Raw genomic sequence first — 18,424 nt, 5'->3', positions numbered from 1 at the left:
CTGGCTGAGGCCAAAGTAATTGTGGATTTTAGGTCTGAAATAGATTTCTAGACAAGAGCCAGAGGGTAGAGCACAGTCCCTGCTCCCTCGTTACGTGGGCATGTCTGTAAGTATAGGAGTATATGCGTGTGAATCCAAGAAGGACCTGTGTGCCCACGGTAACTCTGGGTGTGGAATGTTCTTCACAGTTCTGGAGTAAACACCTGGCGAGATCAGCTGAGACCAACACAGTTGCTCCAAAATGTAGCCAGATACAAAGGCTTCCCACCACCCATCCTTTCTGAAGATGGAAGTAGAATCAGATATGGAGGGCGAGACTATAGTTTGGATGAATTCGGTAAGTGCATGACCAGAGACCGCAAGCTGGTTACAAAGTAAAGCGACCCATCTCTATTGCTAGGTCTGCTTTGGGGGCAGGGGGTGGGGGGGATGGGCAGAGCAGTAAGTATACCACAGAGACTCCGCACACATGACTATCTAACAAAAGCCCCGTTATAGCAGAGTTCTGCCGTCTTGTCATGTCAAAGTGTACACATTTTCTTGTCTGTCTTATGTTTCACTTGACCTTTTTAGGCCATAGCCATTTGCACTTTGAACACACGGTTCTAGTAAGGAACTACTTTCTGTGTAATGCATAATTAGCTCATAATTTAGCTCAAAAGTGCTCAGGTGGTAGTGCAAGAATTTCTCTCTCAGGCTTAGTCCATCGTTCTTCCAGCCCTTCTCTGAGAAGGCCCAGGGATGTGGGGGGTTGATCTGAAGAATCTTCTGAGTTCACATCTGGCCCACATCTGAGCTTGGGATCTTGCACTTTCTCCGGCAGTAATTTATAATACAATCTGTCCTGACACATAGCCAGCTAGCTGCGCTACGACAAAGCCTGAAGGAGGCTTAATAGAGCAAAAGAGTTACAGCGTTATTCAGTGTTTTGTAGGGAGGGAGGCTTCCCAGAGCGGGTGGCAGTGGGGCTTGCCTTGGAGGGTGCACAGGGTCTCCAGGGGGAGCTGAATACAGCCCCATGGCAGTAAAAGTGCTTTCCTGATCCTCAACTGTTTATTCTCAACATTGCAAGAAACTGTGTTTTGTCCTTCCACTTGAAGAGGACTGAGTCAATACCAGGGATGATGCGATACTTAGGAATTGTTGATGTTGCTGTCAACATAAGAACTTGCAAAAGGGATTGGGAATTAACTGGCAAGCAACGTGGCCTTATTTAAGAGTACCCCCAAATAAACAACTCCCCCCAAACTGTCTCAGTAACAAGGCTATTGATACCTAACAAATCACCCCACAACTTAGCGGCTGAAAAACACCCATTTTGTTTTGCTCACGGTTTTGCAAGTCAGGAATTCAGGAAGGGCTCACTGGGCAGTTCTCACCTGAGTAGCCCGTGTGGTTGGTTGCTGTCAGATGTTGGAAGGGCTATGGTTATCCAAAGGCTTGACGGAGCGGGGTGTCCAGGGTGCAGGTGGGGGGAGGTGTCCCGGACGGCCTGCACACACAGCCAGCAGTTGATGCTGGCTCCTGGCTGGGGCTAACGATCAGAACACCTCCTCAGGCCCTTCCAGAAGGGCAGTCTCTAGATACTCATGCTCCCTACATGGCAGATGGCTTCCCTTAGAGCCAGCATCCCAAGAGGACCAAGCAGAAGCTACGTGGCCTTGCCTGCCTCATCGGAGAAGTCACACGGCATTCTTTCTCCACACTTGAGGGGTCAGATATGTCTCCACATTCAAAGGAAGAGGACAGAGACTCCACCTCTCGGTGGGAGAAGCGTCAGAGAATTTGAGGGTTGGTTTTAAAATGCCACAATAATGCTAGCTGCTGCGACAATTAAAATTCCACATGTCAGTGGCTTAAAACACTAGTTTTCTGAAATTCACAGTTGGTATCCCAACAGGCAGCAGTGCATCATGGATCCAGGCCCTTCCATCATGCGGCTCTGCTCTTCTTCGACTCAGGCACCTGAAGTGGCTGTTTCTTCTGCATCCAAAAGCGAACAGCACCTAGAATATCTTTCATGAGAGGGTTTTACGGGCCAGGCCTAGAAGTGACACACACACCACTCCTACCTGTGTGACATTCGAGCCAAACTAGGTTGTGTGGCCACACCTGACTGCAAGGGAGGCTGGGAAACAGAATCCGGCTGTGAGCCTCTGCCAGAAAAGTGAATGCAGTCTGCTCTCACATACACATTCTGGTGTGTTCTGGCCCCTTTGCTCTTGGCAGCCCCCAAGTCAGGTGCGAGACTGGCTGGGGCAGGGCCCATGGTCAAGAGATACTTCTATCCGTGACTCCTTCACAGATCCAAGTCCGCACACTGACCCTGCCTGCCCAGTTCGCCCTTCTGGGATGAAGGGCTGCGTGCCCCTCAGGGCAATCTGGCGGAACGGTTTGCAGATGCCCATCCCTGTTTCAATGCCATTTTCCATTCCAGAAGCCAACAAAATCCTGCACCAGCACCTCGGGGCCCCTGATGAGCGTCTTGCCCTTCACATCCTCAGGACTCAGGGACTGGTCCCTGAGCACGTGGAAACCAGGACTTTGCACAGCACCTTCCAGCCCAACATTTCCCAGGTAAAAGAGCCCTCCCTGTGAAGACCCATCATCCACATCCCAAACACAGTGGCAGGAGCTGACCCAGATTTGCTTCTTTTCTCTCTTTTGGACACTTTTAGATACACAAGAAATAGAAAAGCAACTCAGATTAGCTTTATCCCAAAGGGGAATTTATTGTAAGAATTTCCAGGTAACTCACTAAATCCAGACAGGAGGGGTGACTATGGCTCAGAACAACCTTGGGCCAGGATCTCTCCCCGTCTCTTGTCTGTTTCTCTCTCTGAATCTCTGTTAGTCTGTGCTTTTCCTGTGATCACCTTTCTATGTGCCAGAATATTGTAGAGCATTTCTAAGGTTTTTGTGTTATAATGTAGCCCCATCTACTTCCAAACAGGGAAAGGGTTGGTTGCCCCAGCTTGGCCCAACTGTCCACCGCTGGTGGGCGGGGCCAGGTGGGCGGCTGGGGAAGCACTGTGCTCAGCCCCCCTTGGGTGAGGTGGTATGTCTGAGACCAAAGAGCCAGGGAGGAAGCTGAGCCACAGTGCACCAGGTGGCTCATCACAGGGACCACATGGGTAGTGATGCAGGAGGGTCAGTTCCCAGGAGCTGGGGAGCAGTTTCCTGAAAAGCAAGGAGAGACATGGCAAATGATAGAATAGTCCGCGTGGAAGCTTGTTACAAGGAAGACTCCTGGGCCATGCCTGCAGAGATTCAGATTCAGTAGGTCTGAGATGGGGGTAGGGAGGCGGAATCTGAGTTTTAACAAGTCCCTGGAGGGGTTCTAATGGAGGTGGCTAGGAACTCACACTTAAAGAAATAGTAATCTAATGGATGCAAATATTGCTGACAATGACCACACAGCAGTGGACAAGCTTATCTCTAAAAAGTGGCCGCAAGTAGCCTGGGCTTACTAGTTTATTTTGTCACTCATTTCTTGCTTTTATTCTGTTCCACGTTTTCATTTCATCCTCTTCTTATTTATTCCTTCCCCGCAAAGAGCCCTCCTCTTTCCTTCTCCTCTCTCCCTTCCCACCCCTCCATTGAATAAAGTCTCAAGAAATTACAAAGTGAGGAGGATTTCTACGAATCCACACCTCCCCTCCCTGTGCCCCCCCCCCCCCCGGGGCCCATCACTTCTACCTACTGGAGTGGACAGACTGTGGCTGGGTCTTAGGAGACACCCAGATGCCTCATGTTCTGCATCATGCTTGATACATGACCTTGAGCCCTAGAGATTAGTTAGAGGAGAGTCAGGACCAGAGGAAAACTTATCCCTTTTCAAGAGTTCCAGTTAACTCATTTTGATCACCGTGCATAAGAAGCCAATCTAGTTTCCTTGGTAACCTTCTTAAAGACCAGTCTGAAGGTATAGTCTAAAAAACATCCAAAAACAGTTTGGGGAATTTAAGTTGGTTCATATGGCTGATGTGGTTTGTTAATGGCATTCCTAGCTTGTCTGGAAGAACATTCTAGTCAGATAGATGGCCCTGGTCTGTGGCAGTGGGAGACCTGACAGGACCTCCCCAAGATGGCACCACAAGTGTTCTTTGGGCTTTCACCTTTCCCCTTCCTGCAAGCCTCCTCCCAGGTGGTGGACACCAGCCAGCTGATGTCAGGGTGTCCTCAACTTTGGGGAACAGTACTGTTCTTGCTGTTGCTTGGGGTCTCTCCTTTGAAAGTGCCATGTTGTAAGTCTTTCTTCTATAAATTAAATACCATTTTACATTATTTTGATTTTTTATCTGGAGGTAAGTGGAGAAACCCTTGGATGTCACAAAATCAGGACTGAGAACAAGTAGGCAATGTGATGAATAGAGTTCTAAGTGAAGGATCCAACTTTCAAGTCATTTGTAAGAGGGTACATGAGCGCGCGCGCGCGCGCGCGCGCGCGTGTGTGTGTGTGTGTGTGTGTGTGTGTGTGTGTTGGGGGTTGGGTTAGCGATGGGAAGCCCTCTTTTTATTAGCCAGCGGGCGCTCAGACTATGACAAAGGTGGGCATATGTAGCCATCAGAGACTCCTGGTGAGAGTGGGAAGTGGGTGGCCTAAATGACAGTGAAGACAGATGATTTATCTCGGTTTGCTCCTCTGCTCTACTTTTTTACTTTCCATATGGACTAGTAGATGGGCAGGCCTGAAGAAACAGTTTCACCTAGAAAATATGAAAGAAAGTTATAGTCTCGGCCACTTATAATACAACTTAATTTCTTTTTTCATTTTTGAACGATTTAGGGGAAACTTCAGATGTGGGTAGATGTTTTCCCTAAGAGTTTGGGGCCACCAGGCCCTCCTTTCAACATCACCCCCAGGAAAGCCAAAAAGTAAGTAGTCTTGAGACTCTACTATATCGGACTGGGGTCTTGGTGCAGGAGCAGAGAAAAAAGCCCACCTTCAAAATGTGCTCCTTTCAGATACTATCTGCGTGTGATCATCTGGAATACCAAGGACGTTCTCTTGGATGAGAAGAGCATCACAGGAGAGGAAATGAGTGACATCTATGTCAAAGGGTAAGGTTAGCATGCTCATTTGCCTTTGACAGACAAGGAATGAAAGGGACTCTCTCCTTCGTGAGTTACCATTATTCAAGGTGTCCTCTCTAGAATCCTTGGTAAGGGGAAGCTGTTTCATTCCATTTGTGCAGTCTGCTCAGGAAGCTCCAGAGAGACACAGGGAGAGAGAACAGAAAGAGAAGAGAAATCTGTATGGATCTTGTTTATAAGCAGAGGTATCAAATGACTATTAGCACCGATAAATATTTCTACATTTCTCTTTTAAAGTGGGTTCAGTTTATTAGCAGCCTTGTTCTTTCTTTTTAGTCATGCAGTTCATTTTATTCCTTTTTGATACCTTGAGTAACTAGCCCTAGAAACACAAGAAAGGCTTTTTAAATTTCAGTTTCTGTATATTTTACTACCAGCAGCTAATGTCCATGGAAAAGAAACTTTAGCATATTTCCAAAAAAATCTTTGATTCCACCAACATTTATGGAATGCCTGCATCCAACATATTAAGTGTCATAGCCGTTAATCATCCTGTTACTTGTATCATTCAATTCCAAATAATCCATGCTGGTGTTAGTTTCATGTTATATCCCGATCAGAGAGGTTGAGTACAGAATGGCATAGTGATTAAAGTGCCAGACTCTGGAGCCAAACTACCTGGGTTGAAATCCTGGTATTTTCTCTACCAGCTGGGCAAATTAGTGAGCTTGCGGTTTCCCATCTGCAAAATGCAGATAAAGATAGTACCTGCTGCTCTGGGATAGTCAGAATATTGAGTTACTCAAAGCATTTAGGACAGTGCCTGGCAGAGAGTAAACACTATGCGTATTAGAGTTGTCCAGAGAGACAGAACTAGTGTGTGTGTGGTGGGGGTGGGGGGAAGGAGAAGGAGAGAGAGGAGTCTGTTAAAAGGAATTGGCGCACATGATTCTGGAGGCTGAGAAGTCCCGTGGTTCTGCCATCTGGAAGCTGGAGGCTCAGGAAAGCTGGTGGTGAACTGGAGGCTGACTCCTCCTTCCTCTGCTTTTTGTTCTCTTCAGGCCTTCAACAGATTGGATGAGGCCCACCCACACCGGGGCGGGCAGTCTACTTCACTGACTCTACCAGTCCAGGTTCTAATCTCATCCAGAAGCACCCTCAGGGACACACCCAGAATAATGTGTCATCCGGGCACCCTGTGGCCAGTCACGCCAACACAGAGAATGAACTAGTTAGCTAGTAGGATTACTATTCCACATAGACCAAGTTTGGTTCTTTGATATGTAAAAGACAAGACTTGTTGAAATTTAATATATTCATAAAGTGATAACAAAGTTTCCCTTATGATCCCAAGTGGCCTTCAATCAAAACTTTGTTGAAGACATAATTACTATCATTTGGGTTCACTGTAAACAGGGAATGTTTCATCAAGTTCTTCATTATTCTTTCCCATTTCAGGATCTTATTACCATTCCCCAAGGAAAACTAATCCTAGCTAATTACATATATATATATGCAAATTTATTTGACTGTCATAAGCATTATTTTTTTTTCAAATCAGAGAAACAAACGCAAGGAATCCTGGACTGAGAGAAAACTCTAATCAAAGAATAAAAGCACAACCTAAAGTACCATGTCCTATTTGGAATTAAAATCTAAATACTATATGTGAAAAGATGAATTATGCATAAATAGTATGCCTGGCACCATTGCATGCTGATATTAGAGTATTACTAACCCTAATACACATAGTGTTTACTGTCTGCCACAAGATAAGGGACAGCTAAGGCACTTCCCAGGTCGGATGCATACAAAGTTACACATATGTGTACACAAATACATAGAGTCGTTGTTTAACTTGTTTTAAAATAAAAATGTGAAAAGATTCAAGAAAAAAAAGTGAAGAGCTTCAAGGGGTGAGTGGTCTGAGGAAGGAGGATGATGGCACTCTGGGGATCTTGTCAGGAGGTGAAGTCACCAAGGTCCTGGCCAAAGAGTGTGAACTCTCTTCCACCAGTTAATTTAAAAGCTTAAAAGCGAATAAAGATGAACCTTTCAACTAATCGAGCTAGTCAGTTAATTAACTAGCAAAAAGGACAACTATTGTAGTTGATTGATGTCAATACCACTACTAATAATAGGATCTAATGTTAGCATGTGACTTTCTAGTAGTCTCCATGGTCCCTTGAAGCAGAAGAACAGGACTGGACTTTGGAGTCAGACCAACTTCTTCATTAATACTTAATTCTGTCCTTTACTGGCTGTGTGACCTTGACCTTGGGGACGTTATTCTGTCTGGACCTCAGTTTCCTCATCTGTAAAATGGAGCTAGTTATGTAGTTGTTGGGAAGAATAAAACAAGGCATGCTGAGTACGTCAGATGATCGGTAACACAGTTAAGGATTTCGCCCTTTCCATTCTGGTCTTTCTAAGTCACCATCTTCCATGCTGTCCTCATGTTGACCATGGGAAGGGAGCACATGTTGTTAACCTCATTTACAGATGGGAGAGGAAGCCCAGAATGGTAAGTGGCAGAGTGAGTTCATAGCCAGGCCTGCCTCCTATCTGGGGGGTCCAGGTATGTCTTTTTTTTAAAACTCCACGGTCAATTGCAATGGGATTCTCATGGGCCATCAGTGTGGAGAACCATGCCCTCTGCCACTTTACCAGTCTAAAATCCAGCGTTCTCCTAGTTCCTAAACAGGCCCCTTCCCAATAGCAGGCAGATGTGACATCAGCTTCTTCCCCCCAACGTTCATTCATTCCTTCAATAGGCCTACTACCTGCCAGGCACAAGCCACAGAAAACTTTTCAAATGTCAAAAGTTAAGATGTTAAATTGTTTATGGAAATGAATTTTTGTTGATATGCACATGGAAATAACAGCTTACATCTCCCTTGCTAGTCTTATTAATGCGATCATAGTGAATTTAAGAATAATAAAAAAAAAGGAAGCCGTAAGATGACTTGAGTCATGCCTGTTTTGTTTGCTTAAGTAAAATATGGAAGAGGAAATGCTAAAATTTTGAACTAACTCATATTCATTAAGCCTATCAGCAGTGATGACAGACACTGATAGTTAGGAAGACTAGCATCATAGCCAGCAAGCTTCAGCGTTCCCAAAATAGAAGATAAGTTGTTGATATTTTCCAGAAAATGTCACCTTATCCCCGCTAACTGAAGTCTAAAGGGTTTCCTGCTTTGGTTTTAGAGGAATTATATTTTATTTGGCTACAACCAGTGTTGGATGCAACAGAGTACCTCCCCTTCATAAATCACCCCCAGCTCTGTAGATAACTGGAACCTGCCCAAGAAAAGTGCATTAATTCTCCTGCCCTTCACTCCCCTAATCACTGCACAATTTTGCGGCTAGATTACTTGTCAATCACATGAAGCTAAAGTCTGTTTGCTTCTGCTTTTCAGCTGGATTCCTGGCAATGAAGAAAACAAACAGAAAACAGATGTCCATTACAGGTCCTTGGATGGTGAAGGGAATTTTAACTGGAGATTTGTTTTCCCATTTGACTACCTCCCAGCTGAACAACTCTGTATCGTTGCTAAAAAAGTGAGTTCTGATCTATGCCTGTGGGAGGTGGGTGTCCTGGGTCTGCTTCGCCAGATAGAGGGAATGTAGGAGCTGCTCAGAGCCTCCGAGGTCATGAGTCTGGCTCCCTCTCGGTGCAGGTGGGGAACCTGAGACCCACAGAGGTGCAGATACTTGCCTAGGGCCACAAAGCTAAGACAGCTCTTTGTGCAATTCGGAAGGACCAGAAACACAATTGTCCTTCCCTAACGTGGGCAGCAGGGTATAGGATTTAGTAAAGGGTAAACCTGAGGATCTTGTGTTCACATACGCAACCACCCAAGTATGTTTTGATGTCACAGGGAGACTGATTTCTTCCCATGATAAGCAGAACTGTTTGACTCATTAACCAAACAGAGGCAAGATATTAAAGTAGGTGAAATTTCCCTTTTACCTTCTTTATTAAACCTTAGCATCTGCTTTACCTCCTTCAGAAGCACTTCCATGAAGGTTCAAGGCCCTCATGGTCTTAATTAGTAAGACTCTAGTTACAGAACTCAACTCAAATTGGCTTATATCAAAAAAGTGATTTATTAGTTCACATTACTGAAAAGTCCAGGTTTGGCTGGCTTAGGAATGTTGGATCCCAGGTTGAACTGCTGTCTTTAGGAATTGCTCTCACTTTCTCCACCCCTCTCTCTGTCCTCTCCTATGGACCTCATTCCCTGGTGAGGCAAAATGGCTGCCCACAGCCCCAGCCCACATCCTGGCCTCCCAGCAATCTCAGCAGAAAGAGAACTAACCCCGGATGGTGCCAACCAGAGTTCTGGAATTGGGCCTTGGTGTCTCTGTGTGTTTGGGGTCACGTTCCCATCCCTGAACCAACCAACGTGGCCTGGGATGCAGTGCTCAGACTGGCCCAGCTCTGGAGTTAGGAACAGAGTCCGTTCTTCCCAACCTGCATGGACTGGAGAAGAGTCCCCAAGGAAAATCTGGATGCTTTTTCCCCAAAAAGGGGGCCTGAAATCTGGGCAGGCAATAATGAGAGGTGTCTTTTATAGATCCCCTGTCCCATTCCTGCTCTCCCACATTCTATAAACTTTTCCCAGCTCTGCCTGTTCACCTCCTCTCGCCACACCTGATCAAAATGCACCTGCCTCATGTCCCACCTAGCCAGACCCTACCCTCTGCTGGCCCTACTCAGTGCTGCAGGTGTAGGGAGCAATTTTCCGTGCCAAGTGAGATAAATGCCTTCAAAGGGCACTTTCTAGAGACACAGGCTCAACCTGATGTCAAATCAAGCACACGTCCAGATGGTGAGGCAGACCAGTGAGAAGGTGAGGGATTTAGAGTCAGGTAGGCCTTTCCTACCTACCCACATCTAGTGTTGGACCTCTCAGTGCCCTGCGTGCCACCTGGAGGTGACCCCACACAGGATAGTCAGTGAGGCCAGCCAACAGCAGAATGGGCTTCCTAGCCCCTCAGAGCCAGGGCCCCCGAGCCCTGCAACGGGCAACATTTCTGGAATGTCATCTGAAAAACAAGAAACAGGGGCGCCTGGGTGGCTCAGTCAGTTAAGAGTCTGACTCCTGATTTTGGCTCAGGTCATGATCTCAGGGTTGTGAGATCGAGCCCCAAGTTGGTTGCCTGGGCGTGGAGCCTGCTTAGGATTCTCTCTCTCCCTCTCCCCGCTCCAAGAAAAAGAAAAAGGGAAAGAAAAACAAGAAACAACCCAACCATCTTCCTTTGAATTCATGAAACACTGGGGGAATCCCATTCTGCTGGGGCCCGAGGCATGTAGGTGTAATTAGGCTGTGGAGGTGTTATTATGTTTGGCTAATATTGTTCGGGCAGAGGCAGAGACCAGAGGTGAGAACTTGGAGGACCCTTACCCAATCCTCCCTCCACCTAACTTTAGAATGAGGAATCTGGGTTGACCAAAGCATGTAAAACACAGCAATATTTTTAAAAGCCAAAAATGTCAGGACATTTTAAATCTGCGCTGATAAAACATGAAAGCTGAACCCCAGTCTCCTCACCCCCATGTGAGAAAAGTGTGCTCAGACATCCATGTTGGGGGGTAGAAGGTCACTGAGCAAATGTGACACCCCAGCAGGTGTTAGCGTGGGCTGGCCTAGAACAGCCTGGCTTTGGGAGGTTAATCTGAGCAGGCCATAGTGGTCTGGGGTGGGGGAGAGGGCAGATACAATCACTCCCCAAACCCCAGGAGTGGAAGCAGGGAGTCACACCGATAGGAACATGGCAGGTGGGAAACCTCCTGTTTGGGAATTGCCTGGGACAACCTTTTTGTCACCTAGCTGGTGGCCCTGAGATTTCCCGTACCATGGGGTAGAGGACTGAGGGCAAGGGGGGAGAGGGTAGTAGAGGTGGGTTGCCGAGGAGAACAAAGGCCCCGTGCCCTGATGCTGGGGTTTCAATGGACCCGAGGGGAAGGTTTCAGAGTCCAGTAGTCCCTGTCATTTGGTTTTTCTGTTTCTCTTGTCATTTTAGGAGCATTTCTGGAGTATTGACCAAACTGAATTTCGGATCCCACCCAGACTCATCATTCAGATATGGGATAATGACAAGTTTTCTCTGGATGACTATTTGGGTAGGGCTTACATTTGGATACTTTTCTCTAAGAAATTTTACTTGGAATTAGTGAAATCAGTTAAAATCCGGAATCAATGATTTAAATCTCCAGTACCGTGGATAATTAAGGGTTGGGGCACACTCACTGCCTGGATGTCCTCTGGGCAGTGCGGCCTACCTGCTTGCTGTCTCAAGCCCTCTGAAAATTTCGCACAGTGAACATCACCCTTTTCTGCAGGCCCCACCCACCTTCAAGGTTCCCCAAGGAGGCTCTTGCACCAGCTCCTGTCTTGCCATGAACACTCTGTTTCCACAAGGGAATGCCTCAGCCCTGTCTCCACATCCAGACTACCCACTTTGTCTCCTCAGCACATTGGAATTGGCTCCCTCCTCCTCTGAGCTGCTCTCAATCCCTTAATGTCACCAGCCCTTGTTCTTTCCCCGGGTCCATCCTCCTCTGTGGTTAAAGGCACTTGTTAAACAGCCCCCACCTTGGGCCCTTCCCTTTCTTGGTACACATGCCCCATCACCACCACAATAACATAATACTCTTCTGAATTCCCCTCTCCCAGGCCCTGGGTCTGCCTCATTGGGCTGCTCTGTTTTCCTTCCCACTCTTTATATGCAGACCTTTGCCTTCCCTGGGGTTCTTTGGCTCTTCCCCAAACCCCCTCATCAATTTACCAACCCCCTCCTAAGTTGAAGGTAAAAAGCTTCAATGTTCACCTTTCGCAAGATACGACTCCTAAACAAGCACACGTAGCCTGCGCGCTCACAGTGCTTCTGTTCAGGGGAGCTTGAGACCACTATGAGCACATTCCAAATCTGCGTTTAGTGGACATCTAGTCTATAGATGTTTAATTCTTTTGAGCTTGTAGAAGAGCTCTGTTTATGTTTGTATCTTTGAGAAATAAACCGTGTCACCCTCTGTGAGATGCAGAGCGGTGGACAGACATTTCTTCTACCACTTTCCATCCTATCTGGAAGGAATTTTAAATGTCTACCAGGATCCCTTTCTCTAACTTACCCATCACCTGCTCAAAATCACTGTCTGCCTCTCCTCTGACAAGAACATTCTGTTCACTTGTGAACAACGGCTGATCCATTGAAGCTTATTTGGGTCTAATTGTTTCCTTGGCTAGGTTTCCTGGAACTTGACTTGCATCGCACCATCATTCCAGCAAAATCATCAGAGAAATGCAGTTTGGACATGATTCCAGACCTCAAAGCCATGAACCCCCTTAAAGCAAAAACTGCCTCATTGTTTGAGCAGAAGTCCATGAAAGGCTGGTGGCCGTGCTATGCAGATAAAGATGGCTCCCGTGTGATGGCTGTATGACTATTTCCCAGTTCGGGGTCATTCATTCCTTTTGTCGTTTAGGCTCTGCCCTCTCTCAGTTGATGCCAGATAAGATAAGGAAGTGTTAAGCTGGTGAGACCTTAAGTTACAGGAATGGTTTGTACTGGGATCACAAGAGAAGGTGGCAGATGCCGTGAGCGTATGTTCGGGGTTGTGTGGAAGGTGGAGGGATTGGAATGGTAGAAAAGCTAGGACCCTGGGTGGCTACACTATTTCCTGAGGACCCTCCTTCACCGGGAAGGCTAAGTTATTCTGAGCTTTCAGTACAATTCAATACAGAAAAAGGAACTTCAAATTCAAACTCTTTTTGTTTAAAAAAAATAAATTTAAAATGGTGGAGGAAGCAGGGAGCCCTGACAGCCACTGGACACAAAGGCCGAAACTTATAAGCAAGTCTGGAGAACTCCCAGGTAGACTGTGACAGAGAAGCAGAAGTCCAGGTTGCCATGCATGTCACAGAAGACTACCTCATTCATCATGTAGTATTGCTATTAAGAACAGCTAACATCCTAGATCATTGATTAGGAGATAGGCAACATGCTAAGTGCCTTACGTTTTTTAAAACAATTTTGAGGTATAATTTACATAAAATAAACTGCACCTATTTATAGTGCACAATTGCATGAGTTTTGACTGATAGAGACACTCCTGAGACCACCACCAGAATCAAGATCCAGAACATTCCCATTGCTCCTGAAGTTTCCTTGTGCCCTGTGCAGTCTACTATTCCCTCCACTCCTGGCCCAGGAAACCACGTATCTGTTGTCTACCACTAAAGAGTAGTTTATAGATAATCTCACTTAGTTCTACTGACAATTCCAGAGAGTAGACATTATCTCCATTTTGTAGATTCAGGAAACAGGCTGGGATATAACATTATATGTTAACTATGCTTCAGTTAAAATTTTTTTAAATTTTATTTAAAAACTACTACTACTGAACTAGGTAAAATAAAAAACAACCCCCAAAATAGACTGGGAGAGATGCAGCGACTTGCCATAGTCAGACCCTCATTTTGTCTGACTCGTCCGTACAGGAGTCAGCCGGCTCCACCGCGGAGCCAGTTGTCAGGGTTGGGGTCCTCAGACTGCTGGTGACCTAGCGGACATTCCGGGGTCCTAGAAAGCCCGTGACAAGCCTGGCCATAAAAGTGGGCAACTTTCTAGACCTCTTTTGGCCTCAGCATCCTCAAGTGCACATGAGGGTCATCACAGTACCTGCTTTATAGGGTTGCTGTGAGCATCACATGGGGTTATCCACGTAGAAGCCTTAAACGGTGTCCAGGGCATCCCTTAGGAACCTGTATGAACACAGACGTAGCATTCATGTGTTCGTTCTTCCGTATATTCAGCTAGTATACACTGAGTACCCATGGAGTGCCCTGGTGGGGCGAGCATGGTTAAGCAGGAAGCATGGAGGCTCCCTCGGAGCCCACAGTTAATGCTCAGTAAGTGTTCCATATTGTTATTAGCAGTATTTAGGTTAATCTGGTCCAAATAAAGTTACAAAGGACAGTGTGTGAGAAGGCAAGGAGATGGATATGAGAAAGTTAGAGGATGGGGCACAGAGAATGAAAAGCAGGGAGCAGCGAGAGGGAAAGCTATTTGTCCTCTCAGTTTCCCACAATGGGTCGGTTCAGAAACACATGGAAGAGGAAATGCGATGAAATCTCTTGAGGAAAATTTAAGGCAATCTAAGGATTGTTTTACAAGAATAAAAATCATTGCTCAGGGAATACTCCTTGGGTTGAAATGAAAATATTTGTGAAACGTGATGTCATGTGTTTAACCTGTTCTGCTTTACTGAAGGGGAAAGTGGAGATGACATTGGAAATCCTCAATGAGAACGAGGTGGACGAGAGGCCAGCCGGGAAGGGACGAGATGAACCCAACATGAACCCCAAGCTGGACCCACCGAAGTGAGAGGCCCTCTTTGTTCTCTACAATGTCTGATCCCCAAACACCTGCAGTCTGAAAGCCCCCCTTCCAATATGCTTAGTGGAATGGATTCAGTGTTGTCTTAATTTTGCACTTAATAGGGGTGGGGGATGGAGAGCTTGGTGAGCCAGCTTCATTTTAACCTTTCTCCTTTCCCATAAAACCAAAGTCCAGAGTGTCCTCAGTATCTTAGGGGGCCATAAAATGTTAAAGACTCTTTCTCAGCCACCTAAGGGGAATAATATCTTTTCTTGACTTTATCAATGTTATTAACTGTTCTTTAAACTGTGTTAGGTTCTGAGGTGAAGTATCTGTCCTACCCGAGTTGGGTAGGTAAAACCATTTCTTTGCAATTTTTGCAGCCGACCAGAAACCTCCTTCCTCTGGTTCACCAACCCGTGTAAGACCATGAAGTTCATCGTGTGGCGCCGATTTAAGTGGGTCATCATCGGCCTGCTATTCCTGCTGATCCTGCTGCTCTTCGTGGCCGTGCTCCTGTACTCCTTACCGGTAGGAGTCCTTGGCCTCGTGTCCTGGCTTTTTGTGTGTGATTTATGGTCAGTCACCCAAGTTGGTTCTTGCCTTGACCTATTTAGCAGTTGTGGTGTTGCAACCCTTCAGCCTGTGGGAAATTTAAAGTGATGTGTGTTGTGATGAGAACGACATTCTTAGGGTGTCACAAATTATAGGCAGAACTTCCTGGTTTGAAAAAAATTTTGGTTTCAGGAATTCTAGGAGAAACCCCTCAGACCTTTAACAATGTGGGTCAGGATAATAGCCAGCATATCTGACTGATCTTCCTACCTTCACACTTTCTTGTCCCAAACCATCCTGCAAGCTAACTCCTCGCATCCACAGATCCCCAAATCTGGGCTCAGTATAGGTCCACATTAACCCTGAACTTCACCCAAACTAGCTAGTGCCCACAGCTCCCCCACAGGTATTGCCCTTACCTGCCAGGAAGCCTTTGCCAATGCTGTTCCCTTGCCCATGTTGTATCTATCAAAACTTTACTTGTTCTTTAAGGCCTGCATCACATAACCTCTCCCTTAAATTTTCCTCAATCACCTTAGTCATAAATGGGAGTCTAGATGGGAGGTTTGCCTGTGTGCCCAGAAGTCGTACCTTCATTCTTTCATTCGAGGGATTTATTGAGCATCTACTACGGGCTAGGAATCAGGGTGTTGAGATGACCAAGGCTTGATTCCTTACCCACGAACAGTTCCTGGCCTGGGGACAAGCAGACATATGAATAAGTAAATTATTATGAAAGACAAGCTTTTATAGAGATAGGAACAGATGAGCATAGGATCCGATGGCTGAGGATGGTTTCACCAAGGAGGTAAAGCCCATTTTGCCAAGTGGAGAAGGGACAGTCCAGGCATTTAAAGTCTCTTCCTTCGGCTCGTACTGGAAATAATACAGATGTTTTTGTGGAGGGTAACATAGTCACAACCACAAGAGCACAGATGTAAGGTCTCTATTTGTCCCTAGTCTCATACTTCGTTTGTTAATGCACACGTACACTGGTTTCTACTTGCCAGTAGTCCGATCTGTCTTGACCATTTAAAACACAGTAATTTCGGGCGCCTGGGTGGCTCAGTCGTTAGGCGTCTGCCTTCGGCTCAGGTCATGATCCCAGGGTCCTGGGATCAAGCCCCGCGTCGGGCTCCCTGCTCCGCGGGAAGCCTGCTTCTCCCTCTCCCACTCCCCCTGCCTGTGTTCCCTCTCTCGCTCTCTCTCTCTCTGTCAAATAAATAAATAAAATCTTTAAAAACAAAACACAGTAATTTCTTCTTACTGACTTAGATTCTATTGATTTAAACCAGTGGTTCTCAACTGATGGCAGTTTTGCTCTCGGTAGGATGGTTGGCACCCCTGGGGGTTGCCGCGGACCCGGGGCAGGTAGAGGCCGGGAAGGCTGCCCACCCCGCCGGGCACTGGCCAGTCCCCGATGACAGAGGATCGGGTGGTTCTAAATGGCAAAGGCTGAGAAACCCTAACTTACTTATTTCTCTTAACATTCTGTTTCCTTTTCAGAATTACTTGTCAATGAAGATTGTGAGGCCAAATGCATAGTGGAAGCAAAAGCTTCTTTTCAGGTCATCCGGCAGTGAGGGAATCCTGTCTCCGTTTATAGACCGAAATCAAGATGGTTTTGTTTGCATCTGACACTGATCCGAGCGGCTTGTTAGGTTACTTCACCGAGGCCCGGAGCCCCCAGAGGTCTGGGTCCTGAAAAGTCAGGCCAACAAGCAACATTTTTTATTTTGTTATCTTTTGAAGTATTAAGTTTTAACCATGTTTTTCGGGACATTTTTCAAGGTGGCTGGTTCCATTTAAAAAGCATCTTTTTTATGAGTCTTTAATTTTATAATTCAATTTTTAGAAATTGCTGAAATCAAACTAGACTATTTCTGCAGCTTAACTTCATATACTTATTTGTAATCAAAAAGGACTGTGCATTATAAAATAGAATAGTGAGAGTCATTCTTATTTATGCCTGCAACCACTTTTACGGCATTTTATACGGATGAGTGTCATAAGACTCTATTCAATCTCTGTGATGAACCCAAATAAAAACATTTCACCTTTGACACATAGCTGTTCATTGTAGCTGTGCGCTGAGCTGGGAAGGAGGCCGTTCCTAGTCCTCTGGGTCTCCGTGGAGGGAATGGCACAGCATCCCACTCAGCCATAAACCTTTCATACATGTGCTGCCAAATCTTAGCCAGTGGGCCAAACTGAGGCTAACATAACAAATAATAAGAGCTAAAGCTTATTAAAAGTCCTTATTCTTTGTACAGCATTGTTTCAAATGCTTTATGTGTATTAACTCATTTAATCCTCAAGATAATCCTATAAAGAAAGGTAGGTAACATCAACCCCATTTTACAGTTGAAGAAGTGGAGGCACAAAGGTGAAGTAACTTGCAAAAGGCCACACAACCAATAAGTGGTAGAGCTGGAATTTGAACCCAGGCAGTCTGGGTTCTTCCTTCTTAACTTCTCTTGACCACCACGCTATTCCACCAGTGGGAAGACTGTCATGAGGGGCATGGAGCTGATGGTCAAGTAGGGAATGATAGTAGCAACCAGTATGGCTCCAGGCCAACACCAAACAGCGTGCCTTCTAGAACATCGTCCTGAGACTACGTGAGACCATGGTGAGATCAACAAACAGTTCTATTCTAAACACAGAACCAGGGGGAGCAAGAAATGGTACAATAATGGTGATGCTTTGGGACATAGAGATAACATTATACCACAATGGTGACTGTCTTGGCGTTATTGCTGAGTTGTTGCCTATTTTGAACATTTTATGTTCTCCCCCCGAATTTTAACATTCTAAGTGTGCTCAATACCTAAAAGGTGGAGAGCCACAGCACTCAATCAGAATGCTCGCCATTTCCCCAGGCACCTTGTACTCTCCTCCCTGAGTCTGGGCATGTTATCACCCGCCCGAAATGCCTCCACCCACCTGCACTGGTAACAGCTCTGCCCACCCTTGAAGTTCTGGTTCAGATGCCACTTTCTCCTGACACCTCGTAGGCCCCAAAGTGATCCTTCAATATCAGATGCAAACATACTAATACAACCTTCCTGGAGAGATACATTAAGAGCCCTAACAAATGTTTGTGCCCTTTGACCCAGTAATTTCATTCCTGAGTATTAACTCCAAGGAAATGATCAGAAAGGCAGCCCAAGGTTCATGTACAAAAATGTACATGACAGCGTGCTTCATAATGGTACAAATCAGAAACAGCTTAAATGCCCAAGTAGAGGGGAATGGTTGAATATATGGCAAAATCCCTATATCGGTGCAAAGGATGAAAATATATCAATTTAACATTTTGTTACTGATACCAGAAAATGCTAATATGAGACACAATCCCAAAAAATCATATACAAATCTATATAAAATTAGCCCCAAAATACATGGGTCTATAAAGAAATGTACCAAAATACTAGCAGTG

At 45.8% G+C, this 18,424-nt stretch overlaps 1 protein-coding gene across 2 annotated transcripts in view; it reads left to right on the top strand.

Annotated features, from left to right (window-relative positions):
• Positions 1–17,047, top strand: part of MYOF (myoferlin) — a 153,192-nt gene extending 136,145 nt beyond the window's left edge. For both annotated transcript variants that reach the window (XM_045878439.3, XM_045878440.3), the window contains 10 exons: positions 189–337; positions 2,438–2,577; positions 4,790–4,878; positions 4,969–5,064; positions 8,460–8,601; positions 11,071–11,170; positions 12,294–12,484; positions 14,320–14,429; positions 14,811–14,958; positions 16,489–17,047. In XM_045878439.3, coding sequence (XP_045734395.1) covers positions 189–337; positions 2,438–2,577; positions 4,790–4,878; positions 4,969–5,064; positions 8,460–8,601; positions 11,071–11,170; positions 12,294–12,484; positions 14,320–14,429; positions 14,811–14,958; positions 16,489–16,527 — 1,204 coding nt within the window. In that variant the 3' untranslated portion in view covers positions 16,528–17,047. The remainder of the gene's footprint in view (positions 1–188; positions 338–2,437; positions 2,578–4,789; positions 4,879–4,968; positions 5,065–8,459; positions 8,602–11,070; positions 11,171–12,293; positions 12,485–14,319; positions 14,430–14,810; positions 14,959–16,488) is intronic.
• Positions 17,048–18,424: the final 1,377 nt, after the last annotated feature.

This window comes from Mirounga angustirostris, unplaced genomic scaffold (genome assembly GCF_029215605.1).
Source record: "Mirounga angustirostris isolate CCGP_5_RB_7025 unplaced genomic scaffold, mMirAng1.0.hap1 SCAF_6, whole genome shotgun sequence".
NCBI classification, from domain to species: Eukaryota; Metazoa; Chordata; class Mammalia; order Carnivora; family Phocidae; genus Mirounga; species Mirounga angustirostris.
Note: the sequence above shows the minus strand (reverse complement) of the source record. Positions and strands in the feature narration are given on the sequence as shown.